Source organism: Phyllobates terribilis, unplaced genomic scaffold (genome assembly GCF_046119375.1).
Source record: "Phyllobates terribilis strain yellow unplaced genomic scaffold, ASM4611937v1 Scaffold_3__8_contigs__length_932513732, whole genome shotgun sequence".
Lineage (NCBI taxonomy): Eukaryota > Metazoa > Chordata > Amphibia > Anura > Dendrobatidae > Phyllobates > Phyllobates terribilis.
This window is the reverse complement of record NW_027362763.1, coordinates 307,247,707-307,274,427: the sequence shown is the minus strand read 5'-3', so window position 1 is coordinate 307,274,427 and position 26,721 is coordinate 307,247,707. Positions and strand designations below refer to the sequence as shown.

At 45.0% G+C, this 26,721-nt stretch overlaps 1 protein-coding gene across 4 annotated transcripts in view; it reads left to right on the top strand.

Annotated features, from left to right (window-relative positions):
• Positions 1 to 10,637: 10,637 nt before the first annotated feature.
• The window catches only part of PEX5L (peroxisomal biogenesis factor 5 like), a 408,598-nt gene continuing 392,514 nt past the window's right edge, over positions 10,638 to 26,721 (top strand). For 3 of the 4 annotated variants that reach the window (XM_073674971.1, XM_073674970.1, XM_073674968.1), the window contains exon 1: positions 10,640 to 11,076. In XM_073674971.1, coding sequence (XP_073531072.1) covers positions 11,056 to 11,076 — 21 coding nt within the window. In that variant the 5' untranslated portion in view covers positions 10,640 to 11,055. Of the gene's footprint in view, positions 11,077 to 26,721 lie in introns of all 4 variants that reach the window. The other variant, XM_073674969.1, reaches the window with a different exon arrangement.

Here is a 26,721-nt window from a genome sequence, read left to right as displayed (position 1 = left end):
TGACACTTAGATTGCACACAGGTGGACTTCTTTTCACCAAGTATGTGACTTATAAAGGTAATTGCTTGCACCAGAAATTTTTAGGGGCTTCATAGCAAAAGGGGTGAATACATATGCACATGCCAATTTTTAGTTATTTGATCCCATAAATTTAATTTATGCCTATATTTTTCTCACTTCACCAGACTATTTAGTGCTGATACATCACACACAAATTGGATTCCAGAAATATTTAAACACAGGTTGTAATGTAGCAAAATAGGTAAAAATCCAAGGGGGTGAATACTTTTGCAAGCCACTGTAATACCAGAAAAGGTGCCACGCTTTTATTATGCTATGGTGTGGACTTAAAATTGCAAGTAAAACTCAACACCCCCCATCTTTGCAAGAAAAACTCTACCAACACCCCACCTACCCCCGCAAGGAATACTATTTTCCTGTTCATTTAGAGAAAACATATTGCCGCTGAGCTTTTGCATAAAAAAACACCATAAAAATCTTTGCCAAAAAAAGCCATAAGATCCTAACCAAAATGTTGTGTGGTTTTGGTATGTGTACACAACTTCTTTTTCAGTTTCATTTCACCTGGAATCCCGCTGAAAAAGTGATGTAAAACCGCTGAGAAAAATGAACATAACGCACAGCAATATAAAGACGACATTGCTGTGCACATATTCAGTCTTCTACTTCTTTTTACCTTTGCAGGGTCTGAAAACCGTGAAGTTGTTAAAAGAAATACCTTTCCCATTCTTCGGACTGCTTCCTCTAGGAAGCAACTAACATTATAGTGTTAAATACAGAGAAAAGACGTCAGTGCCACAAAAAACAACAGCGAAGCTGCTTCAGGAAAAAAAAACTTTGAAGCGGCTTCACCTAAAAAAACTTGGTAGTTCAGCAAGAAGAACAAAGGTGTGGTGTGTACATACTTTTTTCCTATGTGTGTCTGTACAAAGAGATCTAGTAAGGGCTCGAACACATGACCATATAACACGGCCGAATGCTATCTGATGTTTTATCGGATAGCACTTGGCCCAATGTTTTACTATGGGGCAGTGCAGATCTGCGATTTTTTTTCTCATGCCGATTCGGCATGAGAAAAAGATTGCAGCAGCATAAGAGAAAAAAAGTCGGAGCATGCTACAAGTGGCTCTGATATTCAGATCATGCGTACCCATACAAGTCTATGGGTGCGTGTGAAACATCGGACTGCACTGGGATGTCAATCGAGTGCAGTCCAACATCTGCGGACTCAATGGAGAAGATGGAGAAATTAAGTTCTCCATCTTGCCCACATACAGTACAGACCAAAAGTTTGGACACACCTCATTTAAAGATTTTTCTGTATTTTCATGACTATGAAAATTGTACATTCACACTGAAGGCATCAAAACTATGAATTAACCTAGAATATTAGACATATTTTCAGTTGTTTCACACTTTTTTGTTAAGTATATAATTCCACATGTGTTAATTCATAGTTTTGATGCCTTCAGTGTGAATGTACAATTTTCATAGTCATGAAAATACAGAAAAATCTTTAAATGAGAAGGTGTGTCCAAACTTTTGGTCTGTACTGTATGTGCTCTGATTCTCTCATGTTAGAGAATCAGATCACACTAAGATGACACTCGGATCAAACTCTGACAGAGTGTCATTAGCATAATCGGCCCGATTCTCTCGCGTGAGAAAGTCTACAGCCGTCTGACCGCAGTGTTCCTTCCAATTCTTCGAATATTTTACAGCATCTTTACGCTGTCTAGCGATTATTTGGACATATTAACCTCTTCCTAGAAAGGCCATTATATCTTATATCATCATCAATATCATACATAATTCTTATTATTTCTATAATCTCTGTTCCTTATAAATGGTTCACTCTGAAAATGATATGGTTAAAAACTCCACATCCTGCAGTCAGCTATTGCGGCTGAAGTTCCCATAATGTTTGTGACGAGCCCCCTGGGCCGTGGGGTACCCGGTGCCGGGCCGGTAGATGCTGGGGGAATGTCACAGTGGCGGTGACCCGGTCCGTGACCCAGGGCGGTCAATAAAAGGGGTTATGTACAGGGGATTTATAGAGTTTTTATGGAGTTCGTGATGCCACCTGTGGAATGCGGCTAAAGGGAGCTGCCGCTGCGGAGTAGTCCTCTGAAGCTGATGTTACTGCAGCAGGGATGGTGTGGCTCTCCACAGGAAGAGATAGCTCCAGTGCAGTGTAGATGATGTTGCAGGTTGTGCTGGGCATTGTAGTGCAGGTGTTGATGGCGCAGTAAGAAACACAGAGACAAGGAAGTGCAGTCCTCTGGGTCTTTACTCACGGTTATTGCAGGCCAAGTTACAGACGTCAAAGTAACTTCCCGTGCCGTGCTGCGTTTACTCAGTGAGGGGCTCAGTCCACCCCCAGGTAACTCTGGAGTACATAGCAGGACCCCCTTCTGTGTCTTCTCTCTGGCTGTCTCCCTGAACCTCATACCAAGTGTCCCAGTCCAGTACCTGCGGGCCTTAGCGGGCGAGGTCTGTTCCGTCCCCTGGGTCCTATATAGCTACCTTCCTGGTGAGACTGGTATGGAATGTTGGCTACAGGCCATGAAATACTGCAGCCTCCGGTTTCTAGTTAAGATGTACAATCTTTCGCTAGTTTGGGGATCCGGTTCCCTGTATGCAGCCTGACCCCTCCACCTCCCGGTAGATGCGGGCGTACGGGTGGCCTTCTGCATGGCCCGTACCCCTAGGGTCCCTTCTTCTGTTCCTGGAGCCTCTCTGCTCCCTCTCCTCTCCTTCTCCTCTCAGATTTGGGCCTCACTGTCCATGCCCGCCTCTGGAGCAGAGCTCCTACAGAGCCTCTGCTCCTGTCACTTTCCTCCTCTGACTGATCTGTTTTTCTAAGATGGCTTCTCTACTTATATCACTCCCTCACAAGTGCTCCCCTTAACTACGTCCTCCACCCACACCCACTACATGGTTCCCCTTTACTAGGTCCCCCCCCACTCCAGCCAGGGACCAGGGACTGTGCTCTCTCGTAGGAGCAATCTCGCCCTGCCCTCTGAAGTGTGGTGTAATGAATGCAGGTGTTAGGGTCCTGAGCTGTACTCCTTCCTTACCTGAGAGTGAGATACCACACCTCTGGGTGAGTTACAGTACCTCTGTGGCGACCGAACCCTCAGGGGCGCCACACACCCCCCTGGTAAAACACAGCACGTCTGCGGGCTGGAACAGAGTAAAAGACAAAGCATTTTAAAGACATGCAAAATTTTAGATGCATCACATATAAGTTTACCAACGCAACATTTCTTCCCTTTATGGGAGGCACATTTTCTTGAACGTTTCAGGTTACTATACAAAACATTATAAAAGTCTTTTCACTTTTTCTCATAAACATTCTTTATATCAAACATTTATTCACAGGTTACAGCATGATCTGCAACCAGGTGTCCACTTTCTTTATTAAGGTGCAAACTTGGGTATGAGGGACCCGTCCGAAAACCCTCAACGTAGGCCCTGAGCATGGCTGCAGGGCATAGATGATCCAGGTGTTGGACCACGTCTTCGGCCACGCCAAACGGGTTTTTGTTCTGAGGTCATTGTTGTACATTTATAAAACCAATAAGGGGCACTTTAAGAAGTGCAATTATATACAATGGAAAGTTTTTAGGGAGATCACTGTCCTCTATCCTAATGTCGTCTCTATACCCTCACGGGTAACTAAAGGCATATGTAAAGAAGAATTTTTTTTTTTTTTTCTTAATTGTAAACTTTTTCAAACTTGCAGCATTCTTGCTTTACCCTTATGGGTAACTATATACAGTTCCTTACAACACATGTTCAATAGTGGGGTTCCCGCCGGGGGAACTCCTCATTTTTACCAACTGACCCAGCCGGGTGTTCAGCCTGGTACTGCGGGGGCACGTCCTTTCTTTCCTTTGCCACCTTGTGGACTTGGAGGGCATACCACCCGCGCTCTCCCTTGTGACGGGTGAAAGTGACATGGTCACCGGGATAGAGGTCTCGGCCGGGATGCCCCTGCTGGAGGTGGGGTTCTACGTCCCGCCGGTTGACAAAGACGTCTCGATCTGTCTGCGGCTCCCGGATAAAGCCCCACCCAGCGTCCAAGTCAAGCTTCACTATTATCTCCTCCAAACGGGGACTGAGTTTAGTGGACATTGCTTGGCGGGCCCGTGTCTTGGCCGCCATGTTTCTGGCCTCCATGCGCTCCCATCGTACCTGCCAGTCATATCACTCCTTTTCCAGCTGCAGGAGCTCCCTCCTGCAGTGCTCTTCTCGCCGGAGGGCCTGGGCCTGAGTCTCCTGCAGGAACTCGATGAGGTCCCCCTCCCAGTTGTCCCATCGGAACTTCTCTTCCTCTGCGCAGGCAATCGGGGGCGCAGGTGTTGGAGCAAGGTGGAGTCTCTGCTGACCTTCATTCCTGGCGGACCAGTCGAAGGAGGGGGTCCCGTATCCCCACTCGGATGTGGAGATAGGCGGCTCTGGTAATGGGCCCAGGAGCAGGTCAGCGCGGTCTGTGCCCTGGACAGGGAAACTCTTCCTACCTGCTCCCGCAGCCGCTCCTTGGCTGCTCTCTGCCTTCTGGTCCTGGTTTGGCTCCGCCGGGTCCGGGCCGCTGTCGGTGGAACATGGGACTCGGTGCCACCTGGCCTCCATCTTCCCCAGCACCTCCTTCTTCCAGCCGGCGATGGCTGTTCTTTCGGCCTCTCCTACCCGCCGGCTGAGCTCACGCATCTCTGCATGAAGGAACTCCACGTCCTCCAGGGTCAGCTTGTATATCACCTCCGCAAGGGTAAGAGGTGTCTCGATTGGCTGCAGGCCTCGGGCCGGGGTCTCAGGCTCACCTCCCTCCATCTTGCCTGCCGGGTGTGTTCTATCTCATCTGCTGGAGACCACACCCTGTTTTCCAGTTTTCGTTTCTCCTCTCCCCTTTCTGGAGCGGTCCCAAGGCTGCTTGCTGTTGGTTACACCTGGGGGCGTCTTCCCCACCTTGATGGACACATCCATGTGTATGGCCACAGTTGCATTGCAGGGGGCTGGTTGCGCCTTTGGCGCCATTCTGGGACCCGGCCCACGATGGGAGGTTCTGTATTGTTGTCTTTGATCACGCACATAATGGCGCCCGTTCTTCTGGGGCGGGCTCCACATTCAGTCTTTAAACACAGTCTCTAGGCGCACAATACCCGGTGATAACGGGTGGGTTACATATCCTGTTTGTGACGCCAAAGATGACGCGCACCCTGGGCCATGGGGCACCCAGTGCCGGGCCGGTAGATGCTGGGGGAATGTCACAGTGGCGGTGACCCGGTCCATGACCCAGGGCGGTCAATAAAAGGGGTTATGTATAGGGGATTTATAGAGTTTTTATAGAGTTCGTGATGCCACATGTGGAATGCAGCTAAAGGGAGCCGCCGCTGCGGAGCAGTCCTCTGAAGCTGATGTTACTGCAACTGGATGGTGTGGCTCTCCACAGGAAGAGCTAGCTCCAGGGCAGTGTAGATGATGTTGCAGGTTGTGCTGGGTATTGTAGTGCAGGGGTTGATGGCGCAGCAAGAAACACAGAGACAAGGAAGTGCAGTCCTCTGGGTCTTTACGCACGGTTATTGCAGGCCAAGTTACAGACGTCAAAGTAACTTCCCGTGCCATGCTGCGTTTACTCAGTGAGGGGCTCAGTCCACCCCCTGGTAACTCCGGAGTACATAGCAGGACCCCCTTCTGTGTCTTCTCTCTGGCTGTCTCCCTGAACCTCATACCAAGTGTCCCAGTCCAGTATCTGCGGGCCTTAGCGGGCGACGTCTGTTCCATCCCCTGGGTCCTATATAGCTACCTTCCTGGTGAGACTGGTATGGAATGTTGGCTACAGGCCATGAAATACTGCAGCCTCCGGTTTCTAGTTAAGATGTACAATCTTTTGCTAGTTGAGGGATCCGGTTCCCTGTATGCAGCCTCACGCCTCACACCTCCACCTCACGGTAGATGCGGGTGTACGGGTGGCCTTCTGCACGGCCCGTACCCCTAGGGTCCTTTCTTCTGTTCCTGGAGCCTCTCTGCTCCCTCTCCTCTCTTCTCTCCTTCTCCTCTCAGATTTGGGCCTCACTGTCCAGGCCCGCCCCTGGAGCAGAGCTCCTACAGAGCCTCTGCTCCTGTCACTTTCCTCCTCTGACTGATATGTCTTTCTAAGATGGCTTCTCTACTTATATCACTCCCTCACAAGTGCTCCCCTTAACTACGTCCTCCACCCACACCCACTACATGGTTCCCCTTTACTAGGTTCCCCCCCACTCTAGCCAGGGATCAGGGACTGTGCTCTCCCGTAGAAGCAATCTCGCCCTGCCCTCTGAAGTGTGGTGTAATGAATGCAGGTGTTAGAGTCCTGAGCTGTACTCCTTCCTTACCTGAGAGTGAGATACCACACCTCTGGGTGAGATGAAGTACCTCTGTGGTGACCGAACCCTCAGGGGCGCCACATTTGTGCCATGCTGCCGAGTACCTGGCACCTGATTGTACCAATGGTTTTACATTGCAGTTTTCGTCCGTGCAACTGGTATATGTGAACTACATGGTTTCAGTGGGTTTCACCTATATAAGCCATGTGGCTGAAAAATGTGTCAACTAGCTGTAAAATCATCCCCTTATTGGGCTTGCTGACCCCATTAGGGTGTTGTTTTAACTCTTTCCTTTACAGAGTGCACAGCACACTAATAACGTAGTTTTGACTTTTTTGCCTCCCTGTGGATTGAATATATTGCAAGACTGTTAGCCCTCTCACCTCTATTCTTTACACAGAAAGAAATGTCTTTTGTGTCACATTTCACCTCTACTTGTACTTCATAATCTCATAATAAGGCCTCATTCATGTATTTTTGCATCAGTATTTCATCAGTATTTGTAAGCCAAAACCTGAGTGTCTCCAAAACACAGAACGGCTGTCAGTCTGTCAATTATACTTTTTCTCTATAAGTTCCACTCCTGGCTTTGTCGTACAAACACTGATGCAAAATACTAATGTGTGAATGAGGCCTAAAGTAATGAGATAATCCATTCACCATTGTCATGCAGATTACAAGCATTTGTTTTTAGATGGAGAATTAACCATTGCACATCCATCCTAAAATAGTAAACGCATGCTGCTCCAATGCGAATGAAGTAACTACTACAGGGCTTTATCACTGTTGTGGCCCATTACTAGAAACCATGGTAAAATACTTAGCACATTCACTTACTGACTCAGTCACATTTCCTATCTGAAACTATTAGCTTTATCCAAAGGGAAATTGTCATAATCATTAATAGTTAAAATTGCTAAATACTTGTAAAGAGAGAAACTTTGTCATTTACTTCTTGTTAAAAATTCTCTCCGTTCTCAAGAATGAAGGTATTTTTAATTTTATTGTTTACTGCTGGTAGCCTAGGTTACTGTCCACTGTCTATCAGCGGTGGCAGGTGATTCAGTGCTACTGCTTTCTTCCGATGCTGCAGAGGCAAAACTGCTTGCAGCATCAGAGGCGCAGAGATCCAGGGGAGCGACCATGCTGCTGGTCTGATCTGTCACTCAACCAACAGCGCCATTTACCAGCAAGCAGGAAGCCATTAGCCTTGTGCTCTCCCGCAGAAGATGTTGAGAAACACCTTTTAAATGCATAAACATCGCTTACTGTTACTTCATTTCTGTCATAGTTTATCTAGGCACGTACATCTCTCTCTAATATATATATGGAGGATTCTATGTTTGGCGCCTGTGTGCTGAAACTGAATCTTGTATAACATACTGTAATAGTAAACTGCATCAATGGCAATTCCTAATGTAAAAGTACTTTCAAAATTATATTTCCAGAAACTGAATGCAAGCTTTGAGGTCCAATTTTACATTTTGTGATGATTCCAATATGACATGGCTAGTGATAAGGGAGCATGCTCGTTACTCGAGATTTACGAGCATGCTCGGGTGTTTTCCAAGTACCTTCAGTGTGCTCGAGTGTTATGTTTGAGTCACACCGTGCTCATGATTTGCGACTGTTTGACAGCTTGGATACATGTGAGGAATGCATGTTTCTTAGGCATTCCTCACATGTATTAAAGCTGTCAAACAGTTGCAAATCATGCGCACAGAGTGACTCAAACATAACACCCGAGCACGCTGAAGATACTTGGCGAGCGCCCGGGCATGATCGCCGAAAGGGTTAACAGAACATACTCGCTCATCACTAGACATGACTATCAATTCTTTTATGTAAAAGGAAAGCTATTGAAACTTTTGATACCTTTATTAAAGATTAAAGAAAATCTGTCAGCAGGATCTACCCTCCTAAGCTATCTATATGGGCATGTATGTCATAGGAAGCTGAATAACATGATACCTTGATATCTGCGTCCCCATGTCTTCTTCCAGAGAAATCCATGTTTTTCTTATATGTAAATGAGCTGTGCAGGACTATGGGCCGGACACTGATCTGCATGAGAATCTGCATCCAGAGATTATTTTAAATGAAAGGGGAGATACCAGTGTGAGACATGTAACTAACACAGAACAGTAGAACTGAACTTTGTCTCCTTACAAACACATTAGCAGCGGCAGTTCTCACAACCTGTCTGCCTGTGAGCTGGAAGCTGAAAGGGACCTGCAGATGGATATAATCACACACAGCTCTGCAATGAGATCAGGAGAGCGGCCATCACTTATCACACTGACAACTCCCCCTTTCATGTAAAATAATCTTTGGAGTCAGATTCTCATGCAGATCTATGTCCGGCCCATAGATATAAGATAAATGTGGATTTCTCTGGAATAAGACATCAGATTGCAGATATCAAGGTATCATTTTATTCAACTTTGTAAGACTTACATGCCCATACAGACGGCTTAGGAGTAATGATCCTACTTACAGAGTATGGTTGCAGAATTATGATTATGATTAGAATGTGTCTTTAATTATTTCCAATCTGAAAGCAATTGCTAAGCAACCTTGCAACTACTGGGCTGGAATATTATCAATTTATTGGATGATGCACTTTCCCCCTAGATAGAAATTGAAGTTGCAACCATTTATTTACTGATTCACTTTCAACTTGTTTAAAATTCACCCTCAACTTATTTAAAGGGAATCTATTCTAACCCCATATAGAATTATATTGCAAACATCAACATAGCAAATGTTGTTCTTGTATGTCAGGCAGGGTCTATATAAGTGTGGATAATGCCTTATATCAAGCAGAATTGCAGATACAGCTGCATCTCCTAACAGTCTCACTCAGAGCGGAATGACTACATACTGAATCTGGTTGTAATGTGGCGTGTGACGGTACTCACCTCTTATGCCCCGACACGTTACATGTAGTTGGGGTCCAGGTTGGGTGTGTGGACTTGTGCTATGGGGCACTACACCATTGCAGGTCACATGTTACGATGACTTTGGATGACCAGAACCAGATGTTGAGGACTTCAAGAGGGAGACCACTAGTCAAAAATAAACTTTTTACTGAACGATAACTTTGTGAGAATTATGTACAGTAGGTAGCGGGTACACGGCTTTATGAATGGTTCCTTCACAATATGAAGCAATTTCATACACCGTCTCAATTTCTCTCTCGTTACCCGCTTGTTCTCTATCTCCACTGTTTCACTTTCCTTCCCACATCCCAGCTCCGTACTATAGTCCAGGTAGCAAGCGTCCTATTCCCAACCTGCGGTTCCACGTCCTCTTTCCCCTCAAGGGAACTACAGTATGTTGCCAGTATGGCCGATCCTTAGCTTTGGCACTTTGGAACTCCCGTCTAGGACACTCTCTTCGTCTCACGTTCTCTGTCCCGTCCTGGCCCGTTACCTCTCTGAATTACAAACTCAAGGGCCACCCTGCTAGGCGTCCTCTCCCTTCACCTTACCCATCCCACTCTGGGCTAGTCCCAGTCATTAACGCTAACTCTCCCTACTGCCGGGCACAACTCAATACCAACACTATTAATGCATATCAGTTCACAGGTCACATTATACAGTATAACAATACTCATGTCCTTCAACAGGGAACGTGGGCAGTATGTCCATCTCCTTACATGGTCACCTGTCCCCATTGTGGCACATGGATAATGACATACGTTTTTAATGGGATTTGATGGCAGGAGAAACAATCTCTGTTGCATTTGTACATTAATATATTTTATTATTGCTGCCTTAGACTGGAAACTTTCTAAAATCCCAGACAGTAGCGATAGCCTGATGTATCCAGACATGATGCTGTGATTAGGGCGGCTGACAAAGCACAGCTCCTGTGCAGCCAGACTGCTGAAGTCTGCCAGTGTAATGCCGGTATAATGCCAGTATAATGCAATCCCATCCGGCCCCTGTATAATTGTGCATTAGGGACCTGGCAGCAGATCCAGTCCAGGTCTGTGTCAGCAGCAGATCCTCAGTGCAGAGCACTTAGCAGCTGCATTATAGATTGTAGTAACACATTACCCCTTGGTGATGAATTGCAGCAGCATCTTTATCATCTGCAGGGATCCTGGGTGTATATTTAGCAATCACTCACCCTGAGGATTTCTTCTCTGTCTTTTCTAAGTGTAACAGTATCCTGTGAGCTGGTACAGAGGTGGAAGGAGGTGACAGAGGAGTCCTCTGTCCTGTGCCAGGGGGAGGAATAGATGAGGGGAGGTCCTGCTGATGTCATGAAGGAGGGGGGAGTCAATGGGAGAGACCAGCACAGAGATCCTCTCCGATGAGTCCTAGGTAGGACTTCTATGTCACGCTGCCAGCTGTCATGAGTCCTGCAGTCAGCAGAGTAATAGGAGGAGGTGCCCTGTGATCCCCGGGGAGGGTCCATGCATCAGAGATGAACGAGGAGAACAGTAAGCGAGAAAGAGTTACATAGAGAAGGAGAGTTTCTTTCCAGAGCCAGAGTTGTTCTCATCAGAGGTCTCTGCTGCATCTGCTGCTGCTCAGAGCAGAGTCGCTTATTTCAGCACCAGAAAGGGAGGGACAGTTCCCAGGACTGCGATCAAGGACCTGCTCTGTCACTGCCCTGTCATCAGCCCTCATTCTCCAGGGGACCCTGCAGCACAATGTACCAGGGACACATCCAGGTAAGAGCAGACCATGCTTCTCAGCCCATGTGCAACAGGTGCAGAAAGTCACTGATGGATTAGGACTCTCAGGGACAACTTCTAAAAATAAAGTTAGATGATGGGGTGTATTTGGAGTGCAAGTATCACTAGTAGAGGTGCTAGCATAGCCTACTTGTCATGTAATGGACCACATGGCCCAGTGTATGTCACCTGAAGGACAAATGCACAGCAGGCTTCACCCAGCATTGTGCAGTTGTGGGACTGAAGCCGCCACAGTGTTCTTTTGCCAGGGCATGTCATCCCATCCTAAAGTAGTTTGTGCCAGACTAATGTGACTTTTGTCTAATTTCTGCATTTCATACATTATTTACAAAGTGCTTCATCTCCCAGTGAAGGATTTAAGTGAGATTATTGATTTTTTTTTTCTTTGGGAAATGAGAGTGGCTATTTTAAAACGTGAAGTCCTGGAATTGTGGCTGCTGCTCCCTGTAACCTTGAATCACACCACCTTCTCCTGCTTAGAAATCCAAGCCCCCACAAGGGAGGGACGGACCCTGGTTTGTAAGCGTGCCAGGGAAGCCTTGGCAGATGGCATTTACCTAAACGACAGCTCACCTTAATGTCCTAATCAATATGAAACCACATTGATAAAAAATTATATATATATATATATATATATATACCATAAAAGCAGGGAATTAGTTCAGTCTAAATTTGCTACATCAAAGCTATCAGCTTTCTACTTTATAGTCCAATATCACAGCTGCCATATACATCATACACGGGTGCCATGCATGGTATTGTATCAGAGATAGATTAATATTGCTATAATGACTATTCCTATTAGTAGATGTTTGTTAACCCTGTGAGTTTCCGTTATTATTATTAATAGGAATGACCTTAGTAAACATATGATTACCAAATAGTGCATATATTAGTTTTACTATTTTTTATTTATAGTGTCAGTTTTTGTTTTATTTCCATTCAATATGTTGGTGTAATATGTATATTACAAATATCTCTGATTGTAGAAAAGAAGGATTTTCATTTTCCATATTTTGTTATTTCTCTCTTTGTGATGTTTCACGTGTCTTCGGAGAGATGCGCAGATGTTTGGGCCACGGAGCAATATAGTTAGAGAAGTTTTGCTTTGTTTAATATGGTATTACCTTGTTTGTTGTATTTAGTGGTTATTCCTAGGGATGAGCGGACCCGTGGAAGTTCAGGTTCTGGTACCGGACCCGAACTTTAGTCCAAAGTTCAGTTCGGATACTAGAACTATACCAGAACTTGAACCAGAACCTGAACCCCATTGAAATCAATGAAGACACGAACTTTGGATCTGGAAAAAAAAACTCACTCTCTCTTCCTCCGGAACGCCCAACTTTGCAATGGACTTCCGGGATAAGTCCGTATTCAGGGTTTAGAGACGGACACTAACTGTCCGGTATGAAACCTGAACTTTTAAGTTTGGGTTCGCTCATCTCTAATTATCACATGTGAACTAAAAACAGTAATGCCACACAGAAGTAATGGCAGTAATACCCTATGGTATCAATATACCTCCTTATATATATGCAGTATACATTCATATAAATAATACTGATTTCATTAGGGGTTCTATGATATGACTTTAGAATATATTAGAGACTGCAGCTGCAGGGAGAAATTCTGTCCTGACTTATGTATGCTCATGGAGCACTCTACAGTATATGGCCAAGGTATGGCTGCACTATATGGCCAAGGTATGGCTGCACTATATGGACATGGTGTGGCTGCACTATATGGACATGGCGTGGCTGCACTATATGGACATGGCGTGGCTGCACTATATGGACATGGCGTGGCTGCACTATATAGACATGGCATGGCTGCACTATATGGACATGGCATGGCTGCACTATATGGACATGGTATGGCTCCACTATATGGACATGGTATGGCTGCACTATATGGACATGGTATGGCTGCACTATATGGACATGGCATGGCTGCACTATATGGGCAAGGCATGGCTGCACTATATGGCCAAGGCATGGCTGCACTATATGGACATGGTATGGCTGCACTATATGGACAAGGTGTGACTGCACTATATGGACATGGCGTGGCTGCACTATATGGACATTGTATGGCTGCACTATATGGACATGGCATGGCTGCACTATATGGGCAAGGCATGGCTGCACTATATGGACATGGTATGGCTGCACTATATGGACATGGTATGGCTGCACTATATAGACATGGTATGGCTGCACTATATGGACAAGGTGTGACTGCACTATATGGCCAAGGTGTGGCTGCACTATATGGACATGGCATGGCTGCACTATATGGACATGGTATGGCTGCACTATATGGACATGGCATGGCTGCACTATATGGACATGGTATGGCTGCACTATATGGACATGGTATGGCTGCACTATATGGACATGGTATGGCTGCACTATATGGACAAGGTGTGACTGCACTATATGGCCAAGGTGTGGCTGCACTATATGGACATGGCGTGGCTGCACTATATGGACATGGCATGGCTGCACTATATGGACATGGCATGGCTGCACTATATGGACATGGTATGGCTGCACTATATGGACATGGTATGGCTGCACTATATGGACATTGTATGGCTGCACTATATGGACATGGCATGGCTGCACTATACGGGCAAGGCATGGCTGCACTATATGGACATGGTATGGCTGCACTATATGGACATGGTATGGCTGCACTATATGGACATGGTATGGCTGCACTATATGGACAAGGTGTGACTGCACTATATGGCCAAGGTGTGGCTGCACTATATGGACATGGCATGGCTGCACTATATGGACATGGTATGGCTGCACTATATGGACATGGCATGGCTGCACTATATAGACATGGTATGGCTGCACTATATGGACATGGTATGGCTGCACTATATGGACAAGGTATGGCTGCACTGTATGGACAAGGTATGGCTGCACTATATGGACAAAGTATGGCTGCACTGTATGGACAAGGTATGGCTGCACTGTATGGGCAAGGTATGGCTGCACTACAGGTGCATCTCACTAAATTAGAATATCATCAAAAAGTTTATTTATTTCAGTTCCTCAATGCAAAAAGTGAAACTCATATATTACACTGTGTTCCAAATTATTATGCAAATAATATTTTCTCAGATTTTCCCAAATTACCTATATGAATTGCAGTCATTGTAATTTTCCAGTCAAATAACTATTAGAGTACAATTGAAAGGTTTTTGTACAAACTGCCTATGATAACAGTATATTTAAAAAAAAAATAAAACACTCAAACTGCACTTAAAATGCATGTTCCAAATTATTATGCACAGCAGAGTTTTCAACCTTTTCATTTTAATAAAGAACAAAAAAATGGTCATTTTTGAAATTATAAGCATTAGCAGGTTATTACAAACTGAAATCAAACAGTTTTCAACTCAAAACTTTATTCTAGGTGATGTTACATTTGCACATAGGAATCCTTGTTCGAAAGGAGCTTCTGAACTGTCTCGTCCATTGAATTTGTCAGGTTTTGGATGGTTTCTGCTTCAATTGTTTTGCATGAGGACAGAATACCCTCCCAGAGCTGTTGTTTAGATGTGAACTGCCTCCCGCCATCATAGACACTCCTTTTGATGATGCTCCAGAGGTTCTCAATGGGGTTGAGGTCAGGGGAGCATGGGGGCCACACCATAAGTTTGTCCCCTTTTATGCCCATAGCAGCCAGAGATGCAGATGTGTTATGTGCAGCATGAGACGGGGCATTATCTTGCATGAAAATGATCTTGCTACGGAATGCACGGTTCTTCTTCTTGAACCATGGCAGGAAGTGCTGTTTGAGAAACTCAAAATACATTATGGAGTTCATCTTTACCCCTTCAGGGATCCTAAATGGGCCGACAATCTCTCTCCCCATGATTCCAGCCCAAAACATTACTCCACCTCCTCCTTGTTGGCGCCGTAGCCATGTTTGCATGGGGTGTCCATCAACCAGCCATCCTCCACTCCATCCATCTGGACCATCGAGCGTTGCACGGCACTCATCGGTGAACAAAACAGTTTTGAAGTCAGTCTTCATGTATTGTTTGGCCCACTGGAGCCATTTCTGCTTGTGTGCAGTGTATAGAGGAGGTCGACAGGATGGCTTACGCACAGCTGCAGACCTCTGAAGGACCCTGCATCTTGTTGTTCGGGGGACGTTGGAGGCACCAGCAGCTTCAAAAACTTGTCTGCTGCTATGATAAGGCTTTTTTGCCGCTGCTCTTTTAATCTGACGTAATTGCCTGTAGGAAAGAGTCCTCAATTTTCCCTTATCAGCACGCACACGTGTGTACTGTGAATCAGCTACATACTTCTTGATTGTGCGATGATCACGATGAAGTGTCTTGGCAATGTTGATTGTAGTCATGCCTTGACCTAAACACTCCACAATTTGTTGCTTCTCAGCAGTCAACACATCCTTTTTCTTTCCCATTTTGGCAGAAAATGTAGGCTGCTTAATAATGTGGGACAGCCTTCTTAAGTAGTTTTGCCTTTCATTGGACACACCTGCCAAACTATCTAGCACAGGTGTCTGCAATTGCTTACAGTGATATAAAGAGCCCTGACACACATCACCATCAATGTGTTTAACTGACAAACAAAAAAATTCTTACCTTATCACTCCTAAACACTTTTTGCATAATAATTTGGAACACAGTGTATATAGAGTCATTACAAATAGAATGATCTATTTCAAGTGTTTATTTCTATTAATGTTGATGATTATGGCTTACAGCCAATGAAAACACAAAAGTCATTATCTCAGTAAATTAGAATACTTTATAACAACAGCTTGAAAAATGTTTTTAAAATCCAAAATGTTGCCCTACTGAAATTTATGTTCAGTAAATGCACTCAATACTTGGTCGGGGCTCCTTTTGCCTCAATTACAGCATCAATGTGGCGTGGCATGGAGGCGATCAGCCTGTGGCACTGCTGAGGTGTTATGGAAGCCCAGATTGCTTTGATAGCAGCCTTCAGCTCGTCTGCATTGTTGGGTCTGGGGTCTCTCATCCTCCTCTTGACAATACCCCATAGATTCTCTATGGGGTTAAGGTCAGGCGAGTTTGCTGGCCAATCAAGCACAGTGATACTGTTGTTTTTAAACCAGGTATTGGTACTTTTGGCACTGTGGACAGGTGCCAAGTCCAGCTGGAGAATGATATTTCCATCTCCAAAAAGCTTGTCGACAGAGGGAAGCATGAAGTGCTCTAAAATTTCCTGGTAGACGGCTGCACTGACTTTGGTCTTGATAAAACACAGTGGACCTACACCAGCAGATGACATGGCTCCCCAAACCATCACTGATTGTGGAAACTTCACACTAGACCTCAAGCAACTTTGATTGTGTGCCTCTCCACTCTTTCTCCAGACTCTGGGACCTTGTGGAGTGTGTCAATGACTTCCTTCTGGACATCTGTCAACTCAGCAGTCTTCCCCATGATTGTGGAGCCTACTTATACAGACTAAGAGACCTTTTTAAATGCTTAGGAAGCCTTTGCTGGTGTTTTTTGTTAATTATTCTAATTTACTGAGTTAATGACTTATGTGTTTTCATTGACTGTAAGCCATAATCATCAACATTAATAGAAATAAACACTTGAAATAGATCACTCTGTTTGTAATGACTCTATATAATATATGAGTTTCACTTTTTGTATTGAAGAACTGAAATAAATTTACTTTTTGATGATATTCTAATTTAGTGAGATGCACCTGTATGTTTCCCTCTTGAGATAGCCTAACCTATTGGAATGAACATAAATAAATAATATTTCCTCTGAATCCTCTGTCCCAAAACTCAAGATAAAGGGCAGCAACATTTTATAATTACACAAATACTTGTTGATTTACCAAACTGTTTTTATAGTAATGGAATCACTTTCAAGGCAAATTATTAAAACTGTTATCATAAAATGAAAACCAACTGAAGATACTAACGCTTGGGCTAAAAGTTGCATCCTTGTATATTTCTGTCTGTTGCAGAGGAGTAAATGCTCACATTTATCTTTATAATACACTTGCAGAGCTATCATACGTTGTTATTAGAAATACTAGTCCCTGTCCAAATGACTTCTAAGTTAGGCAGAAGTTGGACCTGTTGCCATTAGTAAATTGTATCTGCTATTAGGTCAGACGTCTTGAGAATTTTGTTCGTCTAGGCAATATTTTATAATATAAGTTTTAGGTGTCAATGTAGAACAGACATAGATCCAACATATAATATTATCGGAGCTGAAAAGTGTAGCAGAGGAGGGCTGATTAGATTATATAGATTTTATAATACAAAAGTGCTTAAATGACAAATTGAACTTTGCCATGTGTGTAGCTGATCACTGAAATGAAATTGTGGATTTCCTGATACAAGATCCTCAGTATACATCCCATTACCTGGGCATCTCCTGTAATGCGTGTATTGTACAGCTGCATATGTAGCAGTGACAACATTGTAATTGTGTTGCTTCCATACCCGAGGTCAGCAATTAACATTTTGTGTTACATGACTTATATGTCTTACACAGTGCTCCATTTCTGCTACATTTCTTGGGGCATTCATAAAAGTATCATATTGCTGTAAGTTTCTTTGCTCACCCAGGCTGAGACAGTACTATGGACAAAAAAACTACCTATGGTGTCTTATGCATGTGTGTGAGCAGATATACAATCCGCCGTCAGTTTTGGCATAGTTAGGGATAGAAAATATTGCTTACTTTTGTAATGGTTTAGGCCCTATTCACACCTACGTTTCTTAATTCTATTGTTCTTCTTAGTCAAAGGATCAGAACAACAAAATTAAAGGAAGCGTCAAGTTGCCACCCCATCTACTATTATGGGGTGTTTCTTATTTTTTATCATGGTGTCTGGCATATTACTGGATAAAATAATGCTCCAAGCTGCACAATTTTGACAGGTATTTAGGTCAAATCAGCGACAGAGGCTTAAACGCACATGTGAACATAAGCTTATAGTTTGACCTTACATAACATGCTGGTGACTTGGGGACAATAGTTGTCATGTTCTTTTAAGACTTGTCCATGTCTCTGTTTTCTGGAAAGAATGGGGGTTTATTCTGTAATCAATAAGCTCTAATCTAAGGAGCCAACCCTGAAATGTAGACTCAGATATTGATTAGCAAAGCCACAAGAAACATATACTGAATATGTGCTCCTTTAAGATCATGTTCCATAAATGCATTTTTAGTCCTCAGTACTTGATTAGATATGCAATAATGGAGCGTGACTAGTTATTATTGTACTATACGTCTCGTACTGTGTTTCCCTTGTCTTCCTTTTCTTTTTTTTATGCCTTCATTGAATATAATAGCATGATTAATCTGAAAACCAAAAAAACTTACAACATGGCCTTGCATTCTGCTAAAAGCAATTACAACCCTCACAAGCTGTTCCATTATACATGGTAGCAGGTGGAGTGTTATTTTGCCAGGTTGGTATTCATAGTCACCCTGTGCTGTAACCCATCGCCGCAGTTTTCCAGTCGAGAGTAGTTAGGCTGCACTGGAGAAGCACCCAACGGCTCCGTCCTTACCCAACGGCTCCATCCTTAACCAACGTCTCCGTCCTTACCCAAACGGCTCCGTCCATACCCAACGGCTCCGTCCATACCCAACGGCTCCGTCCATACCCAACGGCTCCGACTTTACCCAACGGCTCCGTCCATACCCAACGGCTCCGACCTTACCCAACGGCTCCGTCTTTACCCAACGGCTCCGTCCTTACCCAACGGCTCCGACCTTACCCAACGGCTCCGACCTTACCCAACGGCTCCGTCCTTATCCAACAGGGGTATTTGCTAATCAGACACCTATGCACTTGACACCTGGCTGTTTTCAGAACTTCCATAAAAATTAATGAATACCCCATGAATGCCTGAGCTAGAAATACCCATTTACATTTAAAAATAACAACGTTAAACTATTGAAGAGTTACTTTCATTCATTAATGAAATCATTCAAATAGTTTGAATCAAATACAAATTACAGATCATGAATATTTATTCAGTGTTTGGTCTCTGTCCAGCCCTCTTTGGATTATATAATTCAGCAGCTGATTGGCCTGTCATTTGACCACAGTCAATGACATCATGCACATGTCCGATTTTTTCCTCGGACTGATTCGATCCAAGGAAAAACATCGCAGCATGCCCAAGGCACTCATCCACTCATGTCTATGGGCCCGTGGACAATATCGTCCACTCATGTCTATGGGTCCGTGGACAATATCGGATCATACTCGGGGTCCGATTTTCATGGACACACTGTATGTAGAATATGGAGAAACTTTTGTTTTTCTCCATGTCTGAGAAAATCTGATCACACTCTAATCACACTCTGATCAGAGACTGATCAAAATATGATTAGAATAACCGATTTTCTCGGATGACAGAATATCGCTCATGTGACCCTAGCCCAGCACACTGAAATAAAGACTTGTTGAAGCTGGATGGATACAGGGAGTGTTTTTACTCATTATGCAGCGAAACACCGAAATTCATGAAGGTTATAAATTAAACTGACACTCCAGAATTTTTGGGAGATTTTTATCAATCACAAGCTTAGCAGTAGTGTTGAGCCACCCCCGTAGTGTTCGAGTTCGGTTCGGTTCGTCGAACACCCGTGTGTTCGCCGAACTGTTCGTCGAACTGTTCGTCGAACACCTTCGAACACCGTTAAAACCAATGGCAGGCAAACAAAAACACATAGAAACACATAGAAAACACCTTCAAAGGTGTCCAAAAGCTGACAAACTGCTCAGAAGACATAACTAACACATGGAAAAGTGACAAGTACATATAGTCATGCGAAAATAAAAGAGGTGGAGGAGTAAAAGGAGGGGGAGACACAGATATAGGCATGTCATGCCCTTCTAAAATCCAAAAAGTGAGAAGCCGACACGGCCAGTCCGCTCCTGCCCGTGCCACCTCCGTGTCGCCGGGTTTGTGCCAGAGCCGCGGTGAACCCTGATGGCCAGCCCCCCTCTCCCAATACTGGTGCCTGTCCGCTGGTGGGTCGAGCGAGCCCCCCTGTGGTGGAGGCAGCTCTAAGCTTTTTAATTTAAATTGTCTCTCTAATTTGAATGAATACACTTTAAATCCATTTACAAGGATCTATTGGAGGGCAAGTCTCATGCCAGCAGCCGCGTAATTCCAGCTCCAGTAGCGTCCACTAAAGCTGCTGCAGTTAAAAAGCTTTTATAAGGATCGAGCTCGGCTGTCCACCGCAAGGCATCCTACTGCCAGTCCCAGCCCCTATGCCTTGGGGTGCCTCCTGATGCTCTTCACTGAGTATCCCATTGTTAGAACCTTGCTCTTAGGTTTTTTTTCCTTTGCTGGTCACATGACCTTGTTGGCCTATTTAATCCTGCTCCGTCCTTCTGGCTTTGCTGGACTTCATTGTATAACTACTTTCTAGCTAGCCTGTGCGCTGTATCTAACTCTGTTAGTTTGCTTGGTCTACGGACCTCTTTGTTCTATATATTTTGTTTGTTCGTCTGTCTGCTACTATTTCTGTTAGGAGGTGTCCTATATTCCTCCCAGTCCTTAGTACTTGTAGGGATTCCTTCCCCACATCTATAGGTCTCCGTACAGACTAGCTTAGGACTTTAGCAGGTCTGATCGCAGGATCAGGTTCCCTGTTACATCGTAGGGATTCAGCTGAGTTCTATCGTAGGGACAGATCTCCTCTCTTTCCTTAGCTCTGGTAGCAGAACATAACAGTAAGTCCAGCCCGCAAATTCTCTAAGGAAAGATTTTTCTGTTCCATCATGGTGTCGGTTCAGGATTTGGCTAAACACCTGCAGGGACTCTCTCTGGAAGTGGCCGAGCTCCGTCAGCACGTGAGTAACTGTCCTGGAGCACATTTCTTGGAGCCTAAGGTATGTTTGCCGGATTTATTTTTTGGTGAACACCGAGAATTTTTTTCATTTAAAAATGCTTGCTTATTGTATTTTCGTTTGAGACCCAAGTCCTCTGGGGATGAATCCCAGCGCATAGGGTTCATAATGTCACTTTTGCGCAAAGAGCCTCAGGAGTGGGCCTTTTCTTTGCAACCTAGTGATACATGCTTCAGATCAGTGGATAGTTTTTTTTCTGCTTTGGGACTATTATATGATGATCCTGACCGTGTCGCATCAGCTGAGACTGAGTTGAGACGTTTGAAACAGGGATCAGGTAATGTGGAAAAATATTGTACTCATTTCCGTCGTTGGTCTACTCAAACAGGGTGGAACGATTTTGCTCTGAAAAGTCTATTTCTTGCTGGGCTCAATGAAAGGGTTAAAGACCTGCTAATTGCTTATCCTACACCTGAAGATTTGCAACAGGCTATGCAATTAGCTATACGGGTGGATAGGAGACTGCGTGCAAGGGTTAATGAGAGCAAATCCTCTGCTATGTCAGTTTCTGGTTATGAGAATGTGTGTACTAACAGTGGTGAACCGATGGAGATTGGATCGGTGGCACCTCGCTCTCAAGAAAAAGATCGTAGATTTTCTGAAGGCTTGTGTTTCTATTGCGGAAAATCTGGTCATTTGATTAAAGACTGTGAAGAAATAAAAAAAAAAATGGTCAGTCATGCCCGTATTGCCTGTTTAAATTCCAAGGGTGTATTTTTAGCTGCTTCCACGATTGCTCAGGAAAAATTAATGGAATTTCGGGTGTTTGTTGATTGTGGGTCTACTCTGAATGTTATTGATGGGGGATTCTTGGAAAGACTCAATTTAAAACCCGAACCTTTATCATCCCCCATTGCTGTGGTTTCTGTGGATGGTTCCCCTTTGAAGAATATTACTCTCAAGGTCTGTGAATTTCCTCTCACTATTAATGGTGTTCACCATGAGAAATTGGATTTGGTAGTTTTGAATAACTTGCCTTCTCCAGTAATATTGGGATTGCCCTGGTTAAAATTTCACAATCCTGTACTGGATTGGTCTACCAGTGAAATTAAATCCTGGAGCCATAAATGTTATGACAAGTGTTGTAACGGGCGTATTGCAGCTTTGGATAGGGGAGAATTGCCTGTTCCTATTCAGGATTTTTGGAGAGTTTTTTCTGAGAAGGAATCGCAGGTTTTGCCTCCCCATAGAGACTATGATTGTTCTATTGAATTTGTCCCTGGAGCGACTCTTCCTAAAAGTCGTTTATTTAACCTTACTATTCCTGAGAGGAAGGCTTTGGAGGAATACATACAGACAAGTTTGGCCGCCGGTCACATTAGGCCCTCTAAGTCTCCTGTGGCGGTTGGATTTTTTTTTGTAAAAAAAAAGGACGGCGGTTTACGTCCTTGTCTGGATTTTCGTGAGATTAACAAAATTACTGTACGCAATCCTTACCCACTGCCATTGATTCCTGATCTGTTTAACCAGTTAATGGGGGCCAAGTGGTTCTCTAAAATTGACCTTAAGGGGGCATACAATCTGTTGCGCATGAAGGAGGGTGACGAATGGAAGACTGCTTTTAACACTCCTGTGGGTCATTTTGAGAATCTGGTTATGCCTTTTGGTCTTACTAATGCTCCTGCATTTTTTCAGAATCTTATTAATGACATCCTTAGACCTTTGATCGGCAAAAATGTGGTTGTGTATTTGGATGACATTTTGATTTATTCGCCGGATCTGGAGTCTCATTGGCGGAGCGTACGTGAGGTATTACAGTTATTAATGGACAATTCGCTTTTTGCTAAGCTGGAGAAATGTGAGTTCGCTGTACAGAGAATTAGTTTTTTGGGTTACATTATCTCCAGCGAAGGTTTTGAGATGGACCCGGTTAAAGTTCAAGCTGTACAGGAATGGCCTAGGCCTATTGGTTTGAAATCGATACAGAGGTTTTTAGGTTTCGCCAATTATTACAGAAAATTCATAAAAAAATTTTCTAGTATTGTCAAACCTCTGACCGATCTCACCAGGAAAGGTGCTGATGCGGTTCAGTGGTCTTCTGAGGCCATTGAAGCTTTTGTGTATCTCAAGGAGAGGTTCACCTCTGCTCCCATCCTTATGCAGCCTGATGTGACTAAGCCGTTTTTGGTTGAGGTTGATGCTTCCTCTGTGGGGGTTGGCGCAGTATTGTCTCAGGATAACGGGGATGGATTACATCCCTGTGCCTTTTTTTCAAAAAAATTTTCGGAGACTGAACTGAATTACGATATTGGTAATCGGGAATTATTGGCTATTAAACTCGCATTTGAACACTGGCGCCACTTCTTGGAAGGTGCGGAATTTCCCGTTCAGGTTCTTACGGATCATAAAAATCTGATATATCTTGATGCTGCCAAGAGCCTGAATGCCCGTCAGGCTAGGTGAGCACTGTTTTTCTCGCGGTTTAATTTCTCCGTTACTTACATCCCTGGTACTAAGAATGTTAAGGCGGATGCCTTGTCTCGCAGTTTTTCTCCCATAGTCGGTGCTGAGAAAGAGGAGAACATTTTACAAGAAGGTGTTGTGATAGCTGCTTTGGACTCCATTTTGGAAGATGAGATTCTTAAAGCACAGGAGAATGCCCCATCTAACACTCCTCATGGGGGGTTGTTTGTGCCTGGGACCTTTAGGAGAGATTTGTTTGTTGAGTGTCACGAATCTCGGTTGGCAGGTCATCCCGGAATCTCTGAGACCAAGAGACTGGTGGGTCGCAGTTTTTGGTGGCCTGGATGGCAGAAGGAAGTCATTAAGTGGGTGCGTCAATGTACTATATGTGCTAGATCTAAGTCCTCACATACTCCTGCTGCGGGGTTGCTTTGTCCTTTGGAGGTTCCCAGTGCTCCTTGGACACATTTGGCTATGGACTTTATAACTGACCTTCCCCCCTCTGAGGGTTTTACTGTCATCTGGGTGGTCGTGGACCGTTTTAGCAAGATGTGTCACTTGGTTCCCTTCATCAAACTGCCCTGCGCTAAAACTCTCGCTAAGGCCTTTGTCAAGGAAATTGTCAGACTTCATGGCGTTCCTACTGACATTGTTTCTGATAGGGGTCCTCAGTTCGTGGCTCGTTTTTGGCGTGCCTTTTGTGACAGGTTGGGAGTTCATTTGTCGTTCTCGTCCGGATATCATCCTGAATCTAATGGCCAGACAGAAAGGAAAAACCAGGATGTTGAGCAGTTCTTGCGTTGTTTTGTGGCAGACAATCAAGAGGGGTGGTCTGAGTTTCTGCCACTTGCTGAATTTGCTCTGAACAATCATACATCTTCTTCTGCTGGTTGTTCGCCTTTTTTTTGTTGTTCTGGGAGACATCCGTCGTTTGGGTCGTTCTCCAAGTTGGGATCTGCCGTGCCTGAGGAGGAGAATTTTTCCGGTGATTTGGAGAGAGTTTGGACGGATGTGCGTGGTAATCTTCAGGAGGCCAACAGAAAATCTAAAGACTACTTTGATAGGAAACGACAGGAGGTTTTGTTCGCTGTTGGTGACATGGTTTGGTTGTCCTCTAGGAATCTGCGGTTGAGGATTCCTTCTAAGAAATTGGGTCCCAAGTTTGTAGGGCCCTTTAAGGTGCTTCAGGTTGTCAACCAATCTGCTGTTAGGTTGGAGGTTCCTACCTCCTGGAGAATTAATCCGGTATTTCATGTCTCTCTGTTGAAAAAAGCTGTTGTATCGGATTGTGACGCCTCTGCCTCTGTTCCTCCGGTGGTGGAGGACGGGGAACATGAAATTTCTCGCATCCTTAACTCTAGACGGTATAGAGGTAGTTTGCAGTATCTTGTGGCCTGGAAAGGTTTCGGACCCGAGGATAACTCTTGGGTGAGGTCGGATGATGTTTCCGCGTCCAGACTTATCAGAGCGTTTCACAGGAGATTTCCTGATAAGCCTGGTCCTAGGGGATCCGGACGATCCTCTTAGAAGGGGGGGTACTGTTAGAACCTTGCTCTTAGGTTTTTTTTCTTTTGCTGGTCACATGACCTTGTTGGCCTATTTAATCCTGCTCCGCCCTTCTGGCTTTGCTGGACTTCATTGTATAACTACTTTCTAGCTAGCCTGTGCTCTGTATCTAACTCTGTTAGTTTGCTTGGTCTACGGACCTCTATGTTCTATATATTTTGTTTGTTCGTCTGTCTGCTACTATTTCTGTTAGGAGGTGTCCTATATTCCTCCCAGTCCTTAGTACTTGTAGGGATTCCTTCCCCACATCTATAGGTCTCCGTACAGACTAGCTTAGGACTTTAGCAGGTCTGATCGCAGGATCAGGTTCCCTGTTACATCGTAGGGATTCAGCTGAGTTCTATCGTAGGGACAGATCTCCACTCTTTCCTTAGCTCTGGTAGCAGAACATAACACCCATGGTCCCGAAGCATTTCCTTTGAAAAAATTAAGTGTCTAAACTACAGATGGTGTAGCTTGCTTAACAGCCGGGATAATCCGCTGACTAGCAGACACTGCTACTAGGCACAAAGTATTTCCTGGGCTAGATGCAGTTAAAAATTTGTAATTAGATACTCTCGTTGGATGCTGAGAAAGCATTCCATAGAGTCTCCTGGCAAGCTATATATGATTCTCTTAAAAAGCTTGGGGTAGGGGTCTAGGGGACCCTTTTATAGCCAAAATCACGGCCCTGTATCACAATACGTCACCTAGGCTGAAGATAAATGGAACTGTAGCACCCTGAGGGCTCGGTTGCTACAGAGGTATTCCACCTCACCCAGAGGTGTGATATCTCACTCTCAGGTAAGGATGGAGTGTGGATCAGGACCCGACACCTGCATGCATTACACCTCATTGCCGTGGGGCAGGGCGACCAATATGCCTCTGAGATGGGCACGACAGTCCCTGTCCCTGGCTGGAGTGGGGGGAGGGAACACTGAGGAAGGGGAACCCTGTAGTGCAGGAGCAGGGAGGAAGCAGTTCCTGGGTGCATTGAGAAGGGAGTATAAAAGGTGGGCACCATCTTAGTTCAGTGCAGAGAAGTCTGAGCAGAAGTGGCAGGGAGCAGGGGCTCTGCATGAGCTCTGCTCCGGAGGCGGGCCTAGTAACAGAGGCCCAGGCCTGGAAGAGGGAGAAGGAAGGAAGAGGAGCGGAGAAGGCTCCAGGAACGAGGAATGAAGGGATCCCAGGGGTGCGGACGGGCGAGTCACCACCGCACGCCCGTATCCACCTGCGTGGAGGGGTCAGGCCAAAGGGGGAGACCGGTCCCCGAAACTAGTGGAGGCAGGAAACGACCCTCAGCTAGAAACCGGAGGCTGTGACATTTTATGTGGCGCAGCCCCTCGCTACACCCGCTAGGAAGGCACCACATAGGGTCAGGGAAACTGGCGCCAAGTTTACCAAGAGGAGGCCCGAGGCAGCCGGACAGAAGGGTTGGTAAGAAAGGCCAGTCAAAGGACACACAAAGGGGGTCCTGTGAAGCACTCCAAAGTTATCTGGGAGTTGTCTGAGCCCCTCACCTGGTGAGCACAGTACGACGTGGGCAGCCGTTACCTGCAGACGTGGTCTGGATAATAAGAACTGTGAGTAAAGGCCCTGGACTGCATCACTGACTCCGTGTCGTTACTGCTGCTGCCCTGCACCATCACCCCCATCCTCCGCATACACTGCCCTGAGGCTATACTCCTCCCGTGGGGAGTTATGCTACGCTCTGCTGCACCCACAACACCAGCCTCAGCGGTCTG